At 42.5% G+C, this 23,731-nt stretch overlaps 1 protein-coding gene across 1 annotated transcript in view; it reads left to right on the top strand.

Moving 5' to 3' along the window:
- The first annotated feature begins 12,683 nt into the window (after positions 1-12,683).
- The window catches only part of METAP1 (methionyl aminopeptidase 1), a 63,248-nt gene continuing 52,200 nt past the window's right edge, over positions 12,684-23,731 (top strand). The window contains exon 1 of the mRNA XM_027837630.1: positions 12,684-12,803. Coding sequence (XP_027693431.1) covers positions 12,690-12,803 — 114 coding nt within the window. The 5' untranslated portion in view covers positions 12,684-12,689. The remainder of the gene's footprint in view (positions 12,804-23,731) is intronic.

The following is a 23,731-nucleotide window of genomic DNA, read 5'->3' as shown; positions in this document are numbered from 1 at the left end:
AAGGAAACCATGGCCATATTCTTGAAGTGTTTGTGGATAAGGGGATGTCTTAAAAGAAAACTGGCTCCAGAAGTCCTGTTGGAGGACCCTACAGCAGTTTTGCAGATAGCACTGAAAATAAATGCTTAAAGACATTCCTTTTAATATATATGGTTGGTAAAGCAGCTTTAAAAAAAACCAAAACAACAGTAATATTTTCTTCATATTAATTTAAATTGAAACAGCAAGTATATTCAAAATGGTGGCTTGAATATATTTCCATTAATAAAAATATTTCCTACATAAAAATAATTCCTGTCCTTTAATAGGTAAATCATACTGCCTCAGGAAATCCCAGGATCCTGATTTCCTTAAATCCTGAACCCAGATAATTTCAAATTTCCCACTCTTCAAGCATTAATTTTTAAAATTTTAACATAATTTTTATAATAAAGGTTTTGACTAGGGGCAAGGAAAACACATATCTTATAAAATTTTAATCTTATATAGTAAGGTAATATGGCATAATGGAAAAGTACCCACTATACTGAAATAAAGGGGACCTTGGGTGAGTCACAATTTCTCTGAGTCTCATGTTTCTCATTTGTCAGATAAAGTGATTAGACTAAATTAGAGGTTCTTAACCTTTTTTGTGTCATGGACTGGCTAGTAGTCTGGTGAAGCTTATGGAACCATTCTCAGAATTTCTGTTTTCAAATGCATAAAATAAAATACACTGGAAACCAATTATACTGAAACACAGTTACTAAAAAAAAAATTTTTTTTTAATTCACAGACCCTGGTCTAAGACTCCTGAGATCATATGAACTCTTAAGTTTTCATCCAGCTCTAAAATTCTATGATAATATACACTGTGTCTAATGATGTACTCAAGAGATGTAATCCATAATAATGCAAAGAGCTTTCGATTTGAGTTTTACTATAATTTCTATCTGAACCTGAAAAATATCAGCAGTATTCCTACAAAAAGTTTCAGAGTAAGGAAAACAGAGAATTTCTTTAATACTTGGTTTCTTGTTCATTTATATATATATGTGTGTATGTGTGTGTATGTATGTAGGTATGTATATTATTACATACATATATTACATATATTTTTGACATATAACATCAATCTGGTGCTGTTAAATGATTTTTTTAACGAAAGACGAGATTTTTAGCTATTCAGTTACTTAGTTAAATAAATTGGAATTGATTTGATAAATACATGACAACATAGCTTTAGCTTTACCAGACTCTAAGTTCCTTGAGGGTTAGGGACTATGTCTTATTTTGCTTTTTATCCCCAGCACTTAACACAATACCTCAAAAAAAATTGGTGCATAATAAACATGAATTGAATTAACATCAACATTTTTGTTATCATTCCAATGATTTATTAACAGTCTGAAAGAAATAAACCCAACAAATCAGAGGCAATGACATGTCCCAGAAGCTCAAAAGGCAAGGGAAATAGATTTGTATCTTGTCCTTTTCTTTATTATTTTCTTAATCAAATGCATCTTAGCAAAAGTGTTATAAAAAAAAGAAATGCTCAAAGCATGTCAGCCAGCAGGAAGGGCCAAAGAGAGTAACAAGTACTGTCTATACCTCAGTATCCGCAAAAAGTTCTCACATCAGCCGCTGTTATCCCAAGGCCTAGGCCCAGAATTTTGGGCCTTCCCAACTTCCAGCATTTCCTTTCTGCCCTTTGAAGCCTCTAAAGTTCCTCCTATGGCCCTTCCTCCTAACCTTTCCTCTTGTCCCAGTAACTACCATTCTTGGGATTAAGTTTAGAAGGTCCCACTCTCCTCTTCCCATCTATGAGTAAGGAAGTCAAGGGAACATGAGGAGGGCAGGGATGATCCCTTGCATTTGGGAATTTTAGCTTTACCCTGCTAGGGGATATAGCACAAAACTGTATCCAGTGCAGGGTTAGGGCACATTGCCTATGGAGCATCCTACTCACATGATTCCCCCTGCCCCCAGACCCTTAATCTGGACCTCCCTCCTCCCCCATGGTGCCCAGTTAGCATTTGCACATTTGGCTCTTCAAATCCATTACATTTATAAAAACTCAGCAGTACCTGGGTCCTTTCAGCTTCTTGGCTTGGGCTAGTCTGACCAGGGAAAAAGTAGCAAGTCACCCACAGATCTCAGAAATTAATAATCCAGAACTGCCTATCTTCCAAGCACATAATACTCTTTTCTTTCTCACCTCTACCCCCTGCAGGAGCCTTTCCTATTCCCATCAGCTGCTTGTGCCTTCTCCCCATGTTACTTTGTATCTACCTTGTATGTATCTTATAGATACACCTATATGTTTGCATGTCTCCCTATAGTAGGAGATATTTAACAGAGCCTCCACCATTGGAGTTGAGTTAGTGCTTTTCCTTAAAAGGCATTTACATTGTCCTGAGACTACTGATTCTGGGGTCTTGGGCTCAGGAATCTCCTAGTCACTTGAAAACAAAAAAGCCTGAAGTGAAGCCTGACTGAGAAGCTCCAGCTGGGCCCTGAAGCTTTGGACCAAAGTCCCAGCAGCATGACCAACACCAGAAAGCTGTGCTCGATTCTCAACCCAGGGATCATGCTTACCATCCTTCACCTGCTACAGCTAACTACTCTAAGCGGGTCACTTCCTTCCAGACTCAAATCTAAACTACCAGGGAGCTGGTCTGAGGCAGGCCTTTCCTACAACATTCCCGCACTGGAATTAATTACCTCCTGGCCTCAAAGCCTATTTTTGCTTTTTCTTTATATCCCCAGTGTTTACTTAGCACAGCTCTTGGCACATAACGATATATTTTTTGTGTGTGGAATAACTAAAAGCCATGGAGTTTATGAATGCCTTGTGGCCTTTTACACTAGGCATTTCCCAACATAATTTCCACCACTGAACCCTCTACTGTAACAACAACAGCAACAACAACAATAATAAACCAATAAGTAAAACCACCAAGAAAAAGGCCCCATCTTACAGTGTACACAACATTCTGCACCAGTGTATTTGAGATAATATACTTAGGATGAAGCAGACATCAAATACACACACACACACACGCACACACACACACACGCGCGCGCGCGCGCGCACACACACACACACACACACTTATTTAATGAAGATGCAAATAAGGCTTTTTACATGTTTCCATAGATACTTTGGAAAGTAATTTACCATAACTTTTTCATTGGTACATCAAACTCAGTAACATTTTAAAAATTAGAATATGTTACGATATGTAATTTATTAAATGGAGTAAGATATTGGCCTGAGTACCGTACAAAGTTTGTAAAATTCTGATTACTTTAGAATTTTTTTCCCCAATGTCCTTAGGAAGACACACTACAATAGCAAAATGCTATTACAGAAATGCTAATTGAATTGCAAAGGTTTGGTGGAGATTTATCAGGGCATATAATACCCCCAATATTTCATAAGCAAAAACATTTGTTATTGCTGTAATCCATCATGCTTGAGAATTAAAGAAAGGATTGGGGTTATATGTATACATGTAAGAATATAATGTATGAAATTTATGGTTGAAACTTCTATGTGCTAATCATTCAGCTAAAACAAATAACAAAAACCATTTTTCTGTCATTATCTGGGAATTCACATTTGAAAATCAAAGCATTTGAACTAAGGTCAAGCTATCTTCCCAAAGTAGGTCAGGCAATTACTTAACAAATCTACAGGTCAGACATTGGCTCTGCATGTAACATTTTGATTGTTTCTTCTGGCTTTTTATAGCCATGCCTCTTGGAATCTCTAGACTTTGAAAGTTTCTAACATTTTCAGAAAATAACAGCACAGTCAGTATGGTTTGAAACCAGTACTGTGACTGTGTCCTGGTTTTGTATTGTATCTAAATCATATGATCACAGCTTTGAGCTGGAAGTAACCTTGGGGAGTCATCTTTTACACGTTCCTCATTTTACAGACAAGGAAATTGAGGCCCAGAGAAATGAAATGATGTGTCCAAGGTTACACAGTAGCAGAGCCAGGATTCAAGCCTAGTCCACTGATTCCAGATATACCATGCTTTCCACTGTGTCATGAGAAACCTTTATTGGGAATCTGGAAAGTAGCTGCTGGGCATTTAAAGTCCAGATCGCATTACTTATGTAAGACATATGTATGGCTACCTTCTAAATATAAAGATAACTTGGCTCATGTGTGGCTTGGAGAGCTGTCCAGTCTGGGATCTGGTTCACCCCTCTCTGAGGAAGATTAGAATTTCCTACTATGGGAAACAGGAGGAGGGCCAGTGGCTGGATGCTCACCCCTTCTCTCACCTATCTCCAAAGGGACATTGGGATAGAATTGTTAACTATCCATCATACCCTTGGAGAGGAAAGATATTAGCAGTTGAGGGAAGATTATGAAAGGTGGTAGAAGGTGGTGCTTGAACTACAACTTGAGGCAAAATTGAGGAAGAATGTTCCAGGCATGTGGGAAAGCCCATGCAAAGGCTCAGAAATGGGAGCCAGAGTGAGTAAAAGAAGGCCAACTTGCCTGGATTATAGAATATGGGCAGGAAAGCCAATACATGAAACTGGAAAGATAGGATGAGCCAAGTTGTGCAGGGCTTTAAAAGCCAAACATAGGCTTACCGGCACACTACTGGCTTAAAATAAGGTGGTAACAATGTGATAAGGGGCTGGCTGTAAGAGATGCGGAAAAGGAGCTGTGGCAAGATTTGTCAACTGATTGAATATGGGGATGAGGGAGAATGAGGAGTCGAGGGTAATGTCAAGGTTTTGAACCTGAGAGACTGGAAAGATGGTGATATCTGACAAAAATAGGGAAGTTTCGGAAAAGGGAGCATTTTCAGGGAAAGATTAGTTCAGTTCTATACATGTTGAGTTTGCAGCTTTGGAATAATCCTCAATTCTTCTCTCTCCCACATCTCCCATATGAAGTGTCAATGATATCTCTCCACCTGTTCCCTTCTCTCTTCTCACATGGCCACCACCCTAGTTCAAGCCCTCAATACCTCTTGCCTGGATTATTGCATAATAGCCTCCTAATTGGGCTCTTTCTTCCAGTTTCTCCCTCTCCAATTCTTTTTCCAAAATCATTTAGAGTAAGCAATGGATAGCCCCTATGCTTGATTTCTAATTTTGAAATGTGAAAAGAAATTGAGGATGGGGACAGCTAGGAGGCGCAGTGGATAGAGCACTGGCCCTGGAGTCAGGAGGACCTGAGTTCAAAACCGGTCTCAGACCACACTTGATACTTACTAGCTGTGAGACCCTGGGCAAGTCACTTAACCCCAATTGCCTCATATAAAAAGTAAAAAAAAAAAAAAAAAAAAGAAAGAAATTGAAGACAGCGCTCAAATTGGGTGGACTCCTTTGGAAATTTTCATAGGACATTGCCTAGAGTTGCATATGATGAGTTAGCATTGCCAAGAGACCATCCTCCTCAAATCCTAGCTGAAATCTAACTTTGAAGTCACTTTCCCTAGTTCTCCCAATTATGGTTGATCATGCAAGTTAGAAAAATCCTTGGGATGCAAAAGTTATGCAAATGTATATGTATCACACAAACAATTTCCCCATCATTATGGTACCTGCGGAGGATAAAGAGAAGTACCAGGTGACCAATATTGTTCTCAGGAGTTTACTATCTTGTTGGGAATACAAAAGTAACACATAAAATGATCAGTAAACAACATGATGCCACATATATTTAAGTAATAATTTGTGATGCACTTAGAGTGCTGTAGGAATTCTATAAAGGGCTTATGCCATTTTTTGCATTAAAAGGCCTGGTATGAGTATAAATATATGCTTCAAGGTGATCCTCCAGTAGTGATGAGGAGTTGCTCTGAGTGGTGTACAACCTCATCTGTCCCTCTTCAGAGAGTCATAAAATCTCACTGGTGGAAGGGATCTTAGAGATCATCCATTCGAACCAATTCCTTCTGTAGCATAACTAACTACATGGTGTGAATACTAGCCTGGAATGTTTTCTCTTCTCATCTCTGCCTCTTGGAACCCTTAGCTCTTTTCAGAGCTCAGGTAAAGAGCCACATCCTACAAAATGCATGTCCTGATTCCCCTCAAGGTTAATGCCTTTCCTCAATAACCTTGAATATGTAACAATATGTAACAATCCTGGCCCCAAAGTGGATTTAGTTGCCCCAAAAGAGAGGCTTCTATTAGGATCACAGATTTAGAGGCTGTGCCAGGAGCACCGTCCTAACCCCTCCCCTCAAGCAGCTTAGGCTGGTTTTTCCTTAAAAGGTATTGAGGCGTTCGTTGAGACTTGTGAGCTCAGAGTGCTTGGACTGTTGAAGCAATTTGCAGGGTATCATCTCAATTAGAGAGCAGTCACAAGGAGCTCATGGGACACTCGGAGGGTTAACTGGTGGCTCATGACAGGTAACACAGACAAGGAAGCTCAGCTCAGCTGAATCAAATCAATGTCTCCCCAGTACCTAGCCTAGTTGAGCATCCAGATGGCTCTGGAAGATGAAGTAAGGCTGGTGACGTTGCACAGCCCTCCCTCACTTAAATCCAATTCACCTGCATGTTGTGGTATCATCTCTCTGATGTCACGGTCCTCTTCGAGAATGAAGGACAAACAACAAAAACAATCCTGCCTAAATATTCTTCTCTTCTATAGAAGTACTTATAAGTAAGTATGGAAGTTTACTATAGTAAACCTCTTTTGGTTCATTGTTGAGTGACTTACTGGTGCCTCATTTGATTTTAATATTGAACCTAAACCACAAAGGGACTAGTGCAGTAGCATGCTAGAGCCATCTTGTACTGAATTTCGAGAGCTGATTGTTAAATTGTGAGTTAAATTGATGTGTTAAATTGTAAATACCAGGGGCAGCTAGGTGGCTCAGTGGATAGAGCCCCGGCCTTGGAGTCAGAAAGACCTGAGTTCAAATCCTGCTTCAGACACATAACACTTCCTAGCTGTGTGATCGTGGGCAAGTCACTTAACCCCAATTGCCTCACCCAAGAAAACAAACACAAAAAACCCCAATAAATTGTAAATACCTTGGGAACCAGCGAACACTACCAATTAGGGCTTCTTTTAATGTTTTGTTGATTGTATAGACTTAAGAAAGAGATGGAGAAAATGTTAGTAATGTAGATTAAACTTAAAAGTTTGTTGTACGTACATTTTCTTTCTGGAGAATTGATGATTAAATATTTACTAGCACACCCTTGGAAAGGCTAGCCCATAAGCTATCAAGTTGATCCCCCTCATTTTACAAATTAAGAAACTGAGGCCCACAGAAGTTAAGTGACTTTCCTGGGGGTATCCAGGTAGTGACTGAGGTAGGATTGGAACCCAATTCCTAACTTCAAGTTTAGTGCCTTATTCATGGCTCTATGCTGTCTCTTCATTTGAGATCTTTAAATTAAGGCACTTGAGCTGAATGTTTGGTGGAAGTCAGATTCTCAAGGGCAGAAGTGAAGAGGGAAAGCATCCTAAGCAAATGTTCCTACCACATTTGTCAAGTGTGTTGCAGAAGGAATTTCTGTTCAGGGATTGAAGTCTAATTGCAAGGGACTGAGAAGTGAGTAGGAGGTATGGAAGTGGAGGCAGTAAGTACAGGCAGATTTCTCAGGGCTTTTGATGGCAAGGGGGAGGACAGTTATAGGATGATCACTTGAGGGGATGGTGGGCTCAAGCTAAAGTTTGTTTTGTTTTGTTTTGTTTTTAACGAAGGAGATATGGGCAGGTTTTAGAAGATTTGTGTAGGAATCAAAGAAAAGACCCAGTGGAGAAGAAGAGATTGAAAAAGTAAGGGAAGAGGGATGATCAAAGAGGAAAGCTGCAAGAGATGGAGATGGAATCAAAGGGCCAGAGGGCAGAGGGATCATCCTTGGTATAGAGGAAGGATGAAAATGAGGAGTGGTACTGAGGGGATCTGAGGCACAGAAATGGGGAGGAGAGGGAGCTCATGGTGGATCACCTCAAGTTTTCCTTTTGAGTATGAGGTATGGCCCTCTGCTGAGAGAAAGTGGATGGTATGAGTGGCTTGAAAAGAGAAAGTTTGGAATAAACAGTGTACAGAGTCAAGGAAGAACAAAAGCATTTCCTTGTAGCAGTGAGGGCTGAGCTAAGATTAATTTGGAGCATTCAGTATGGCTGTGTGACTTCCTACAGGAGTGTTCAATAGCACAAAAGTAAGAATGGAAAAGGTGAATGGTGGAAGCAATCTAACACTGGAATTTGGAAAGGGCTGATGTGGTGCAGCTGGATGGTAGAGTGGATGGTAGAGTGGATAGAGCACTTGGCCTGGAGTCAGGAAGACTCACCTTCATGCGTCCAAATCTGGCCTCAGACACTTCCTAGCAGTGTAACCCTGGGCAAGTCACCTCAACCCGTTTGCCTCAGTTCCCTTATTGGTCAAATGAACTGGAGAAGGAAATGGCAAACCACTACAGTATCTTTACCAAGAAATCCTAAAAGAGGTCACGTGACTGGAAATAACTAAAAAGTTGAGAGGGGATAAGATAGGGACAAGAGATTCAAAGGTAGAAGACGTTGTAAGGTTGAATTGGTTCAACTGTATCAGGATTTCAGGAAGGGAAGTCAAGAACAATTCTAATTCCTCATTCTACATGACAATATTTCAAATGCTTGGAGAATCTAATTTAGAGTCAGAGGGCCCAGATTTAAATCCTGTCTTTACAACTTTGGGCAAATTATTTTGGGCCTCCATTTTCTCACCTACGATATGAGGGGTCTGGATTAGATGATCCCTCTCTAAAATCCCTTCTAATTTCTGTGATTCTTCCTGAACACAGTCATGGTATTGTCCTTAAGATTCTCCTCTCCAGGGTAAACATCCAGTCAATCAGTCAATCAATCGACATTTATCAATTGCCTACTATGTGCCAGGCATTGTGCTAAACACTGGGGATACAAAAAGAGGCAAAAAACAGTCCCTGCCCTCAAGGCCCCTTATTATCCTGGTCATCCTTTTCTGGACACATTCAGTCCCTTCCTTTTTGGATAATATGCCTCTTTTAATGTATAATGAGCAACACCTAAATAGCCTGGAAAAACAGGCTGGAGCCAGATTGTGAAGGGCTTTAAAAGCCAAACAAAGGAGTTGGTATTTTATCTTACAGACAAAAGGGAGGCCACTGAAGTTTCTTGAGGACAGTCATGTGGTCGGTGCTTTAATGAAGCCATGCAAACTCTTAGTGACTGTTTCCCTTTCTAAATGCTCTAAGCTGAGGTAGGTGTCCCTAAATGGCCAGTCTTGAAGCTAATCTCCAAGCATGTCGCTACTGGCATGTGTCCTTTGCCACAATTCATAAAGAGATCCAGTCAACTTGTCCTTTCAATACACAAACGCACGTCCCTTAGTCTGTGATCATAAGACTTGAGGAAATCAAGAAAAACATCTTGGACCCTTGTTTTATGTTGATCTGATTCCAGGACAGACCACTTTGTGATAGGGGAGCATAAAACAAAGAGCAGTACTTATTATAGTCTGAAACAACAGCTGGGAGATTATTCCAATCCCTAACATAACCAGAATATTTATAAGCTGTTATCCCGCTAATAGGAAAGAACACATTATCTCTGAAAAAGACCAACTTTAGACATAGTTGGAGTGTATATTTTTGTCATTTTGATCTTTATCCTGTTTTGTGGGCTCTCAGATTGGGATATAATTGGAAATAATTCCTTTGGAAGTCAAATGATACATCAGAAAAGACACTGGATTTGTGGTCAGAGGACCTGAATTTGAATCCAGGCTTTGTCAGCAATTGAACAATCTTTTCTTTAAGGGTGAGTGTCAAAAATACGAGTTAGAAAAGGCATTCTTACATCAATTGGGGAACAGCTGAATAGTGGTATATGATTGTAATGGGTTATTATTGTGCTGTAAGAAATAACAAGTAGGCTATCTCAGAAAAACCTGGAAAGACTTACATGAACTAATACAAAGTGAAGTGAGCAGAACCACGAGAACACTGTACACAGTAACAGCAATATTGTTCAACAAAGAATTGTGAATTACTTAGCTATTTTCAGCAATACAATGATTTAAGACAATCCCAAAGGACTCATGATGAAAAATGCTATCCACCTCTAGAGAAAGAATCCACCTCTAGAGAAAAAACTGATGTTATCTCAATAGACTGAAGCATATTTTTTTCCTTTCTCTCCCTTTCTGTCTTCTTGCACAAAATGACTAAGATGGAAACATTTTCATGATTGCATATGTATAATCTATATCAGATTGCTTATTATCTCAGGGAGGAAGAAAGGGATAAAATTTGGAATTCAAAACGTAAAAAAAAACCAATGAATGTTAAATTTTTAAAGATATAATTTTTATTATATTTTTATATAAATATTATATATTTATTATATTATTGGGGGAAAATGAGACATTAAAAAAAGGGGGGAAAGCACATTTCTGGCAGAAGAAACAACATGAAAGGGCAGAGGCAGGAAAATACAAGATATTTTTGGTGGTAAATCCAGTTTGGCTGGAATATAGGGGAGAAGAAAGGGGGTTTAAGATTAGATTGTGAAGGAGCTGGGTTTGGACTTAATTTGATAGTAATGCATAGCTAGAGAGGCAGTGTGGAACAATGGGGTAGATGGAGTCATGAAGACTCCAGGTCAAATTATGCCTCTGACATATTCAAGCTGTATGACCATGACCAAGTGCCCTAGGCAACTCTTTATAAATTACAGAAGTATTCCAAATCTCCTTCGTTTCCTTACATGGAGCCCTACACCTCGATGAAATTAAAGATTTACACTAAAATGCATTTTAAAAATGCAGACATCAAAGGGTTTGAAGAGAGGGGGGAACATGAGCAGAGCTGTGCTGAAAGAAGATTAATTTGGCAGTGGTATGTAGAATGAAAGGAAGTAGGGAGCTAGTAGATTAAGGGACAAAAGGAGATAATATTTGCAATGCACTATATAAATGCTAAATATTATTATTAAATCCTAAGTGATTAGAGATTGTGAGGGATTGAACTGGGTGGTACTTGTGGGTTAGAATGGAGGAGTTAGATATGAAACATTTTAAAAGCCTTATAACTACAGCAATCTTTTTTTTTTCTTTTTCTTAAATAATGGGTTGAGCCAGATGTCAAGAAAAGAAAGTTCTTGTATAGTTGATGCAAAATGTAGATAGCTGGCCTGGGGATCAGGAACATTTGTCTACAAGGCTTGCCTCTGATGGCTGTGTGATCTTAGGTAAGTCACTTATCTGATATCTCTGGCAAATTTTTAAGTCTGTTAGATTGAAGAACATTAAGCATGGATACAAAGAATTTTCTCAGCAGCAGGGCTTAGTAAAATATCTGGAATATAGTCGGTGCTTAAGAAATACTTGTTGACTTGAAAGACAATATCATCATAGGTTCTCATCAAAAATAAAAAGACAAAAGTGGGAAATGATAGGTCCAGTGCAAAAAAACAAAGATGATTGGTCTCCTTGATGTTCTTGCACAAGACACTCCATCTCCCAACTCTGGGCTTTTGTCCTGGCTGTCCCCCATGCGTGGGACTCCCTCCGTCTTATCTCCGCCTCCTGGATTTCAAGTCTCATCTAAAATCCCACCTTCTACAAGGTAATCTAGCGACTTCCCTCTAAAACTACCCAGATTTGAGCTGGTCCAAAGCAGCTGTTTTCATATTGTTTCTTCCACTGGACTGTGAGCTCCTTGAGACTCCCTCCCAGACTTTTCTGCACCCCTAGGGCTAAGAGCCCTGCCTGACACACAATAGGAGCTTAATGTCTCTTCCATTAGATTGTGAGCTCCGCCTAAGCAGGGACTTTTTTTCCTTTGGATTTTTTCTGTCTTCCCAGCGCTTTGGTAAATAGTAGGAGCTTAGTGTCTCTTCCTTCAGATTGTGATCTCCTTGAGAGTTGGACTTTCCCAGCCTTCTCTGTATCCCCAGCGCTAAGAGCCCTGCCTGACACACAGTAGGGGCTTAATGTCTCTTCCATTAGATTGTGACCTCCTCGTGAGCACGGACTTTTTTCCTTTGCCTTTCCTCTGTGTTCCCAGCGTTTGGCACATAGTAGGCGATTTTTGCACGTGGTCTTCCCACGTTAGACTGAGCTCCTTGAGGGCGGGCCCCGTTTGTCCTTTGTCTTTCTCGGGATCCCCCGGCGCTGGCACACTGTAAGCGCCAGACCAGCCCCTCGCCTGCCGCCCCTCCCCCACCATCTCCAGGGGGGAGGCTCACAAACACGTGCTAACGTGCGCCCGCCTGCTCCTGAGCAGCCCTTCCGGGGCGGGGCAGATCCCTGGGCAGGTAGCCGAGGGCGGCCCGGGTTCGCCGAGGAGGGGAGGGGCAAGGGGCGGCCCCGCGGGGCGGGGCTGAGCTGGGCGGGGCCTACGGGCACTCCGGCTCAACCTCGGGCTCCTCCTCCTTCCCCGCCCCCTCCCCTCGGCTCGCCCGAGGCTCCGGCTCGGGCTCCGCCCCGCCTCTCGCCGGCTCGAGCTCTTCCTCCTTTCCCGCCCCTCCCACCCTCTCGGCTCGCCTGAGGTGGTGGCTCGAGCCCCCCCCCCCCCCGCGCCGCCCCCCCCCCCCCCCCCCCGCCCGCCTCCGGCTCGCCTGAGGCTCCTGCCCCGCCCCCCGCCGGCCCCTCCCCCTCCGTCCTCGGGCTCGGCTAAGGCTCGGCTCCGCGGCGGCCGCGGCGGCAGCGCGGAGCTCGTGTGGCCCGAGCGGCGGCAGCATGGCGGCCGTGGAGAGCCGGGTGTGCGAGACGGCGGGCTGCAGCAGCGAGGCCAAGCTGCAGTGCCCCACCTGCATCAAGCTGGGCATCCAGGGCTCCTACTTCTGTTCTCAGGTCAGCGCCGCGCGCCGGCCCCCAGAGGGCTGGCGGCCCAGGACCCTGGTCCGAGGAGGCGAGGGGAGGCGCGGCCCGGGGCCGGAGGGGCGTGGGGGAGGGAACGCGCGTGGCCCGGACGAGGGGCGTGCGCGCGCAGCAGCCGCAGACCATGTGCGGCGGGGGCCCCCTCTCCGCCTCCACCCCCGCGGCTGGGGCTCGCGGAGCCGGGACCCTCAGGCGGCCCCCGCCCCCGCCCCGGGTCACGTGGCCGCCGGCTCCGGGAGGGCCCTCCCGGGGAGGGAAAGAAGGGTCAGTCCGCGGCCACGGGGCTCCCCCGACCGCTTGGGCTGGACGGGCGGCGGCGGGGCGCTCGGTCCCCGCTCCGGCCAAAGTTAGCGGCGGGCGGGGGCCCGGCCGCTGGGAAGTTCAGGAAGTGGGGATGGGCATTCCGGCCCGAGCTCAGCCCCGGGGGACTGGCGAGGACGGCGACCCCCCCCCCCCCACGCACACATTTTGCCGACGGGCAGACTGAGGCCCACGAGCGTCCTCAGGCGGGACTTCCAACCGCGCACTCCCTTCTTTGAAGGCTCTGAGTCTGGATCAACTCTGAAAAAAAAAAATTGGGGGGGGGGTGAGGAAGCCGCGTCTTGCACGCAAAAGCCACGAATGTAAGTGTAAGGAGCTAAGTGCATGAGTCACCTTGCTCTGTCACGAGAGTTTCCCTCAGGCCGAGCACGGGCCGGTCAGGGCTTATATAATGGGTGCTGGTATATTTTAGTAAGTTGTGCCTCTGAGGAGATTCCAGCACCCAGTGATGTCATTCTGCCCGGCTCCTTGCACTTGTGCTCCAGTTATTTCTGTCTAAGAATTCTGCACCTCGTGTTAACACTTTTTTGGAGACTGCATGAGTGATTTCTCGAGGTCACGGAATTCCTTGTGGAGAAATACCCTTTACCTGTGCAGATAGGCAGCCACTCAGCATGGGAGGCTCCGAGGTTAAATGACTTGCCCTTTGTTATACAACTAGTATCGGAGGAAAGACTTGAACCAACTAGGTCTTCTTGACTGAGGTTGGCTTTCAGCCACCACACACTATTTTTTTATTCTTGGGACTCAAAATATTGACAGAATTCCTCACTTCGAATTTTTATAACAATTGAAAGTTTCTCAAGAAGTACAAAGCTTTAGTCCCTGCCCTTATCACAATGAAACTGTGACCTGTGCCCCTAGGGATAGTAGAGAGTTCTGACAGCAGGTGATCCACTGGACAAGGAAATGGCCAGCACTGCAGTGTATTTGCCAAGAAAACCCCATGGACAGTACTTATGGTGGAGGACAGAAGGGCCTGGTGTGCTGTGGTCCAGGAGTCATAACTGAGCAGCAAGGAAGCTTTAAAGGGTTGGACTTGGAGCCTGGCAAATCTGGGTTTAATTCCAGCCCCTGACAGTTGGCCGCTACATGACCATAAGCAAGTCACCCAGCCCCTTCGGGCCTTCCTTTTCTCATTTGTGGAATGGTGAGGGTTTTATGATCCTTAGAGTCCTTTCCAGCTGTGAACCTATCACATGATCACGTACAAACACAGTCTGATGCCCTTTAAAAACACGGATGCCCTAAAAACCGTCTCAGGATCAAGATAGGTTCATATGAGTTCCTTCTGTGGTACTGTGATCATTCATATATATACACACACATATATATGAATATATCTTGCAAACAACACGTGTGATATATATGTGAATGATCATAGTCTCATAGATACTAGGCATGTATATGTTGCCTGACACCCCTTCAAACAGTGTTGTTCTCCGAAGGTATCAAGGAATATTCTGTAAGGTCCCTTCCAGCTCTCTAGATTAGTGATCCTGTGATGTGAATATAACTTAGCAGTTAATAACTGAGGACTACGGAAATATATTTAAAGTGTTTGGAAAATTATGTAAGGTTTTTTCCAACATACTGATTTGAAATTGGGGGGAAGCTTCACATGTGATTTTTTTTTTTTTTTAGTGCTTCTTTGATACTGCTGCTGATATCGCTGACTTTGCAAGTCTTTTAGAGTCCACTGGTTAATAAGGGTTTGTTGAATTAAATTGAAACCACCCTAGTTCAGACATTTCTTACCTCTCTGCTTCTAGTCTCTCTTCCCTCTGGTGGTCTGCATACAGCATCCGTTTTAATTATCCTAAAGCAGAGCTCTCATGATTATCATTGCCGTCTTCAGACTCTGAGTGGTTTTCCATTGACTATGGAACAAAAGTCCCAGCATGTCTTAGGTTTTTCCACCTCTGTGCTTTTGTTTATGCTTTTCCCTTCACCTAAGGCCCTCTTCCTATTCAAAAATCATAACCCATTTATTTAGGTGATGTCATAAGATTTTGAGTTGAAGGGGACTTTAGAGATCATTTAGTCCAGCCGTTCCAAAGTGTAGTTTGAGGATTTCTAAGACCCTTTTCTGGGTGATCTTGAGGTCAAAACTTTTCATAATACCAGGCATTTTTCTAATATAACTATTGGTAGAGCTAATGACTTGTCAAAGATCACACTAAGTAGTAAGTAGCACAACCAAGATTAGAACCCAGGACTTGTGAATCTAAATCCAACACTTTTTCCACTAGACCACCCTGTATACAGAGCTTCTTTAAGGTGCCAACTCAGATGACATGCAGCCACCCTCCCACCCCTTCTCCTATAATACTTAATATAGTAACACTTCAATTACTTGAAATTCAACGATAGGGTAACCTCACTTATCCTGAGTATAAATGAGAACCAGGAACTAAGTGAAAAATCTTTTTAGGTAGCCCCATCCTATTACCAGAGTGACAATCGAGATGGGAGAAGGGAGGCAAATTAAGTAGGGAGTGGGGCATCTTTAGCATGTCCTTAGAATGTCATCCAAAGCCAGCCTCTAATTCTCATGAATTACTTTTTGGCTGTGAGTGATTGGGGGTAGTTGTAGGCCATGGAAGTAGTTCATGCTGCTGAAATTACTCTGGAAAAAGTTTAACACCCTCAGGTCTAGACCAGTTTTTTTCCCTTAATGTTTATGATTCTGTGGCACACTTGTAGATATTTTCATTGCCAGTGCAGCAGAGTAAAATCTACTTAGCTGAAACACTCAGGGCCTGACTATTAGGGGAAAGAACACAGGACCATCCTGACCACCTTGGATTTTTATTTATTAATGAGGCTTTTTAAAAACTGGATCTGTGATTTCATCAGTGCAAGGAATTCCCTCTTCCAATGATGGGCAGCACCTTCTTTGCCTGCTGAGCTCAGTCATCAAACACTCAGTTGTCAAACATTTATTAAACAACTCCTGTGTACCAGGCATTATGCTGAGCACTGAGGATTCAAAGAAAGATAGAATTTATTGACTTTGCTCTTGAGGAAGGAGTTCAGTCTACTGAAGGAGACAATATGCAGACAACTGTACAAGCAGATGTATACAGAACCAATTGGAGATAATCAGTAGAACAAGGCACTAGCGTTAAGGGGGATCAGGAAAGGATTTTTGAGAAAGCGGGAATTTAGTTGAGACTTGAAGGAAGCAAGGAGGAAGCCATGTAGAGGGAGGGAGTTCCAGGCATGGAGGACAGCTATAGAAATTGCCTGGAGTCAGGAGATGGAGCAAGATGGTCAGTATCACTGGAGCACAGAGTAAACAGCTGTCTGTGGGGTATTAGAAAACTGGAAAGCCAAGAAGGGGCAGTGTTAAGAGGATTTTATATTTGACCCTGGAGACAATAGGGACCCATTAGTGTTTTTTTGGGGTGATATGGTCTGACCTGAATTTTAGGAAGGCCAGTTTGATAGTTGAGTGAAGGACGAATTGGAAAGGGTAGAGGAAGAAAACCAACCACCAGCCTCTTGCAGTGATCCAGTCATGATGAAGGCCTGCACCAGGGTGTCATCAGTGTCAGGAGAAAAAGGGAAGAGATATTAGCAAGGTAGAAACTACAGACCTTATGTAAGAGGCAGGAGTTGGGGGAATTGAGAGACAATTGAGGATGACTTCTAAGGTATAAGGGTGACTGGCAGTTTGGTGGTACTGTCACCTAGCTAGCATGTAACCAATATGAGACTTGAACCCAGGTCTTCCTGACTCACACCAGCTCTTAGTTGTACTGCTTCTCAATGAGGAGTTCCTGGTAACAATAGCACAGCCCTTTATGATTCATTTCAATGCTAATAGGAATGCTTTATTGAGAATTCAGTCCGTTTCAGTCCCATATTCCTACACATGAATATCATTCATTATTTGGAAAGTTTTATTTTAGAATGGATTATAAAACAAACAAAAAAACCTCACACCTTTCTGTTAGACCCTGTCTTCCCTCCTCTTTCTGGTTCTCCTGCATAGTAAGGAGAAATATTCTTGTTCACACTTAGTAGATAGGGTCCCAGGCTCTACAATTATTAATCTTTTTATTCTTTCTTTGTTTTCTGTAAAGTCTGCCCTGTGTGCAAGAAGATCGTGCTATACTGCACTAAGCTAGGCATTTTCCCCTAAGGTATTAATTTGGCAACATCAACTAAGCCCTTCTTGGAACAACTTCTATTGAAAACCTCTGTTTCCTTGTTATAAGTAATAAATGTATTCATGTAGATCACTCGTTGTTGACTGGGGGCGGGAGAAGGTTGACAGCATTTAATGAGCACCTACCACAACAGGGATACAGGTGCTGGGGATATACAAAGGCATGAGAGACAGGGCTTGTTATGAAGTTTAGCAGAATGTATACATAAATAACAAGTCAGGGTAGCATATAATAGTAATAGTTTACATTTGTGTATTTATGGTTTACAAAGTACTACTCTCTACCCCCGGGTGTACACAATGCCGTTACTATTATTGTTCCCATTTTACAGATGAGGAAACTGCAGCCCAGAATACTTAAGTGACTTGCCTGTCAGCCAGGCACAGATGAGTTATCCTTTTTTGAGGCAGTGGATCATACACAAGATTTTGAAGTTATTGTTGTTCAGTCATTTTCAGTCACGTCCAACTCTTTGTGAGCTCATTTGGGGTTCTCCAGCTCATTTTACAGATGAGGAAACTGAGTCAGACAGGGTAAGTGACTTGCCCAGGGACACATAACTGGTAAGAGTCTTTGGCTGGATTTGAACTCAGGTCTTCCTGACGGCAGGCCTGGAGCTCTATCCACTCTGCTACCTGGCTCCTCGAGATTTTGAAAACGAGGTATATATATGTATTGAGAGAAGGAAAGAAGGTATTTCCCTTGGAAGGAATGTCACGTACTGAGGCATGGAGGTGGGAAGCAGCATGTATGTATTGCCTTTGGTGTGGGGAAATCCCCCACAGAACAGCAACTGTTTTGTAGAATAGCAATTCATGTGACTAATAAAACAAAACAGCTGGACTTGATTCCAAGGAGGCAAGGATCAGTAAAGAACTTGGTACCTGTCAGTGGAAATAGAGAGCCTTCCATGTTAGGTTGACATGTTTAGATTTGATATGATAGGCAGGAGTAGTGAGCTACTGTAACTTCTTTAGGCTGGGAGATGACGCAGCAATGGAAAAAGTCAGTCTGATAACATGGAGGAAGGTATAGATTGGAGTAGGAGGAGACTGACTAGAGATAAGGATGGGAAGGTCCTCAAATCGGGCAGTGGCCTTGAGGAGAGATTTCCTGGGAAGACTCGGCGCTTCTGGGGAGGAGTTAGAAGGAGGGAGACGAGTAAAGAGTTGGTTTCAAATATGGAAGACCAGGAGAACGGCAGTGTAGTTGGCAGAAAAAGGCTGATGTCCTTCTCGTTAACTTCGTGTGAGAAGAGATGATGGAGAACATCCAATCCAACCTGCCCCTGAGAGGAAATCCCGGCTGCCCACGTTTCCGACCGTGGACAGACATCCAGTTTGTCCAGAACACTTCCTGTGCTGGAACACCTCCTGAGGCAGCCTCTGCCATTTTGGATCACTTCCCTCATCAGTAGGGACATTTTCCTGTCATATTAAAGTCCAAATCTGCCTCTCTGTTATTATATAGGATTGTAATATCCTAGATTGAAAGCTGGAAGGGTCATCCACGGTGGTGTTAAACTCAGAAATGATTCCTGCTAGCTGCATGTTGACTGGAACATCACAAATGAACACCGTCTCTGTTGTGTTATATGTTTATTTTGTTAAACATTCCAATTACATTTTAATCTGGTTAGGCCTGGGGGCCACGAGTTTGATGACCTTTGATCTAATCCAACTGATGGATCATTTTACAAGTGAGGAAACTGAAGCCCAGGGAGGTAAAGTGACCTAAGGTCACACAGATAGCAAGGGGCAAGAGCAAGGCTTCAAACCTGGCCTCCCCAGCCTCAGATCCACCACTCTTCCTGCTAAGCCACGCTGTTCTGTTGAGCCAAGGAGAAAAATTCTAATGTCTCCTTGCACAGCCTCTTAACTGCTTGAAGACAGTGATTTCTACCCTGAAGACTGTTTCCAGGTCATTTATCTACCCTTGATTTCTGCACCAGATCTTTCTAGAACGTGTCTCATCTCTTTATAGTAATGGTCACCCTTCTTTGGATCTATGCCTGTTCCTTGCTCTGTAGACAAAACCCATTCCACAAAAACTCTGTAAGGTTAAAGTCTGTAACGAAAACCTATCTCCATTCACTTTTAGGGGGAAGATGGTGGAGTAAGTTTAGCTAGATTTTGCAGTAAATAGAGCTCACTTGAACAAAGGGTTGGTGGGTTTTATCTGTCATTCGTATGATATTGGGAGGTCACACCCCACCCCACCCTTTTTACAAAGAGGCAGCTTGGAGGGGGGTGCAGTGGAGCTAGGAAGACCTGAGTTCAAATCCTGCCTCAATCACTTAATAGCTGTGTGGCCCTGGGCAAGTCACTTAACGTCTCTCAGCCCTATTTTTCTCATCTATAAAATGGGCATAATAATTCCTACTTAACAGGGTTGTTGTGAGGATCAAATGAGATGATATGTAAAGTGCTTTGCAAACCTTAAAGGCTATATATATATGCTATTATAAAGGTATTCCTTTTTCACCCAGATATGCTAAAATAACTTTCCTCAAAGTCAGTTACCGAAAGGAGGAAACAATGGTTCGAGTGTTGGGAAGGCAGAATGAGTCAGTCTGCTGCCAAAGGTGAAGGAGAGCATAACTCAAAAGAGTTGGGTAAAAGCAGAATGAGTATCAAGGCACAGCAGAAGGTTTTGTCATTTCATGGGGCATCAGGCAGACTAGTTAGTAGCAGACTAAGTAGTGTTGTTTTAGTAACTAAATAATTTTAGTTATATTTAGTGAGTGTTATTTTCTGCTTACATTATGCATTGTATCTATTCCTCTAAGTATGTATATGCCAGTTATATGGAGGAATTTGTCTGTTATGATGAAAATAAGTCCATATAATGAAAAATAGCCACAGATCAATGTTCATTAAAATGAAAATTCATAAATCTGTCCAGACAGTGAGGGATGGATTTCCCAATATCCTTCCAGCTTCAGTTTTCTAAACTAATCTTTTAACTGAACTTCCCAGACCTAGTGTGGCTCATGATTATTTGTACAGGGCCCCATGAGACCATGACAGAATAAAAGTGGGTATAATTAATACTAAATTATGCTTTTGAAAGGGAGAGGTGAATCTTTTCATTTGAATTGGCAAATTTATATCATCTATAGGCAGAGGTTTATGGCATTTCCACTTAGTCTGGCTTAATTCAGTGAGGTCTGATATGAGAGGAAGCCGTGGTTTTGCTGTCTGGATCCTGAAAACCAGAATTCAGTACCATGGGGTGAAGAAAGAACTTGCCTTTGGGATGAGGTAATACGATCTGAAGCTCCAACGATGTTCCTAAAACATTTGCATGCTGCAAAGGTCATGAAAAATCATCTAGTCTGCCCAACTGATGGGTCAGTGACATTACCTTAGGTCAGCTATGAAGAGTCTCTTTGGGGTTTTGATGAGCTGAGTTCAGCATAGTTGTGTTTTAGATGTTGATGTAAGTGTCTTCTAGACTGTTGGAAAGGTGGCAGAGGAGAGATAGTGAGGGACAGTCAGGGCTTATTTTATGCCTGTTATACTAATAGATATAGAATATAGAATAGATATAGAATATGTATGCTATATATATTCCATTATAATATTACACATATCCTGTCATGTTAATAGAAAGATGTAGAAGAATTTTGGAGAAAGTAGGATCTTTTCATTAATAAATGATAAAAACAACTTTCTTTCCTTTGAGTACAGGATAGCCTTTGTTTAGCGTCAAGTCATCAAGCATTTATTGTGGGCCTACTGTTTGCTAAGCACAGTGCTAAGTGCTGGACATACAAAGAAAGGCAAGATACAGTCTCTGCTCTCTAGGAGCTCACAGTCTAATTGGGGAGCCAACACAATGGTATATAAAAAAAGATATACAATATCTTGATATACAATCAGTAAACATTTATTAAGTGCCTAGGATGTGGTAGACACCGTGTAAAGTGCTGAGGATACACTGCAAATGAAGAGGACCGTTCCTGCCCTCAAGGGCCTTACAATCAAATGGGGGCAGATACCACTGAAGAAGAAGCTGAACAAGAAGGGAGGAAGCCGTGCAGCTGGTGGGCAATAAGGACATGACTACATTGGGCCTCCTCCTCCATTCAAAAAGGCAGAGGATGCTGATGAAATGGGAGTACCAAGAATGATTCAGTCTTGTAGGACCATGAGGATTCTGGGGTGTGATGGAGAAGGCCACACTTTTATACTCAGAATAAATTGCAAAGAATCAAAGAGGAGAGGCACTGGTATTAAGGGGGATTGGGGAAGCCTTCTTGGAGATGATGGGATTTTAGCTGGGACCTGAGGGAAGCTAGGATGTGGACATGAGGAAGGAGAGAATTCCAGGCATGGGGGACAGCCAGTGAAAATGCATGGAGTTGAGAGAAGTTCAAGAACAGCAAGGATACCAGTGTCACTAGATTGCAGAGTTTGTATGAGTGTGGGAGGGGGAGTAAGGCATAAGAAGACTGGAAAGGTAGGAAAGAACCAGGTGAGGAAGGGTTTTTGAAGTTAGAAGATTTTATATAGGGAGCCATTTAAGTTTATTGACTTTGAGGAGGAGACATAGTCAGATCTGTGTTTTAAGAAGGTCAATTTGCTATTTTGTAAGGTCAGTGATATATAAAGCATTCTACCAGCCTCTTCACTAAGAATTTGGGTTGTCACATGGGCATCCATCCCTTTGACGATCCAGTGAATTCCACTTTCCCACGGAGTTCAACATGTATTCCCCTAGACTTTCCAAGCCTCAAGTCTTCTCTGAGATGGTCAGCATACTTGGGTGGCCCTGAACAAACACTCGCTTTCTCACTGAACCTCCGACATCTGAATAACAGTAATGGTAGTGAGGTGTAGGGCATTTGCCTCAACCAAGAGGTTGGCCTCTTCGTTCTTCATCTGCAGAGGTCAAGTGTTCATCCTCTTCCTTCTCCTTTGATACTTCATGCTTTTCAATACCCAGGTGCAAAAAACCACCTCCTCTATAAAGCCTTTCCAGACCAAAAAAGCCTAAAATAATCTCCCCTTTCTGAACTCGTATAGCAAAAACTGTTCAAAAATTCTAATCTCTCATTGTGTAGATGAGAAAATTGATGCTCATAGAGTTTGTGATTGGAAGGTAGAAGGTGGCAGAGCTAAGATTCGGAGAACACAGGTTTTCTGATAACAGATCTAGTATTTTTCACAAGGCCTAGTGTGAGATAAAGAACAGGAAATGGGCTATTTGGGGAGCTAAAAAATCTTAAGTTTTCTTTATCACCATTTTAATGTTAACCAGAAGGTCATAACCAAATCTCCAAATTTAAATAATAATTCTTTTAACCTTTTACAAATATTGGCTTTCTGGAACACATTGTATGTGTCTATAGTTTTATACCAATCACATTTGTTTCTTAGTAATTATTCAAATTTAGGAGACACTTCATGGTTTTGGAACCTATTTTAACCTTAGCATCCTCTGTCTATACACACTTTCACATCAATTAACTGAATTATAGAATTGCCTTCACTTCCCACCCCCACCTATTCTTCTGTATTCCATTCAGAAACCACCTTCTTTGTAAAGATAATTTGCCATTTTCTTCTGACCAGATATTTCAGGTTGCATTATTTAAAGATTCTCTATTGGAGCTCCAATTATTTATTGAATGGCTCTGTGAATTTCTATTCTGAGCTTAAGAGTCAGGAAGACCTGAATTCAAATTCCATCTTACACACTTAGTAGCAAGCCACTTAACCCTGCTACCTCAGTTTCCTCATCTGTAAAATGAGCTGGAGAAGGAAATGGCAAACCACTCCAGGATCTTTGCCAAGAAAACCCCAGATGTGATCACAAAGAGTCAGACTTGACTGAACAACAGTGATAATGCATGGAGGACGGAGCCTTTTTTAGTTATAGAAGCGCTGAAACACAATTCTTTTTCTTTTAATTAGGCCAAAAATATGTATTTCCCCCTGTTGTGTTGACTGAATTGTACATTTTCCCCATTATGTCCATTTGAAAAAGTTTGAAATGTGTCCCCGTAGAAAAATTGTTGACCCCCATGTATTCTTATGGTCTAACTTCAGAAATTCAGTACTTCAGGGCCTTTGTGATTTATTTCATCAATACTTCTTTTACTGACAAACTGTAAATTCCTATGTGTCATAGTAGATTGTCTTTGTGGGTTTTAGTGGTTAAAAAATATTCCCAGGCCTCCTCATGGGAAGGCTGACTTCCTGAGGTTTGGGTGAGTCAGGTGTGTCCAGACCACTCTGGTCAGACTGTGTAGAGCTTCTGCTTTGCCGGCACGAGAACCAAAGATCAGTTTCATACCATAATGAGGCATGAGCTGCAGGATTCAAGAAATTATTAAAGCAAAACTCATGCTATGATAAAAACAAGAACGCTGTTTGAAACAAGTTACGAAATCCA

The sequence above is a fragment of the Vombatus ursinus genome, unplaced genomic scaffold (assembly GCF_900497805.2).
Source record: "Vombatus ursinus unplaced genomic scaffold, bare-nosed wombat genome assembly UNPS02014821.1, whole genome shotgun sequence".
Classification (NCBI taxonomy): Eukaryota; Metazoa; Chordata; class Mammalia; order Diprotodontia; family Vombatidae; genus Vombatus; species Vombatus ursinus.
This window is presented reverse-complemented; position numbering and strand designations above follow the sequence as displayed.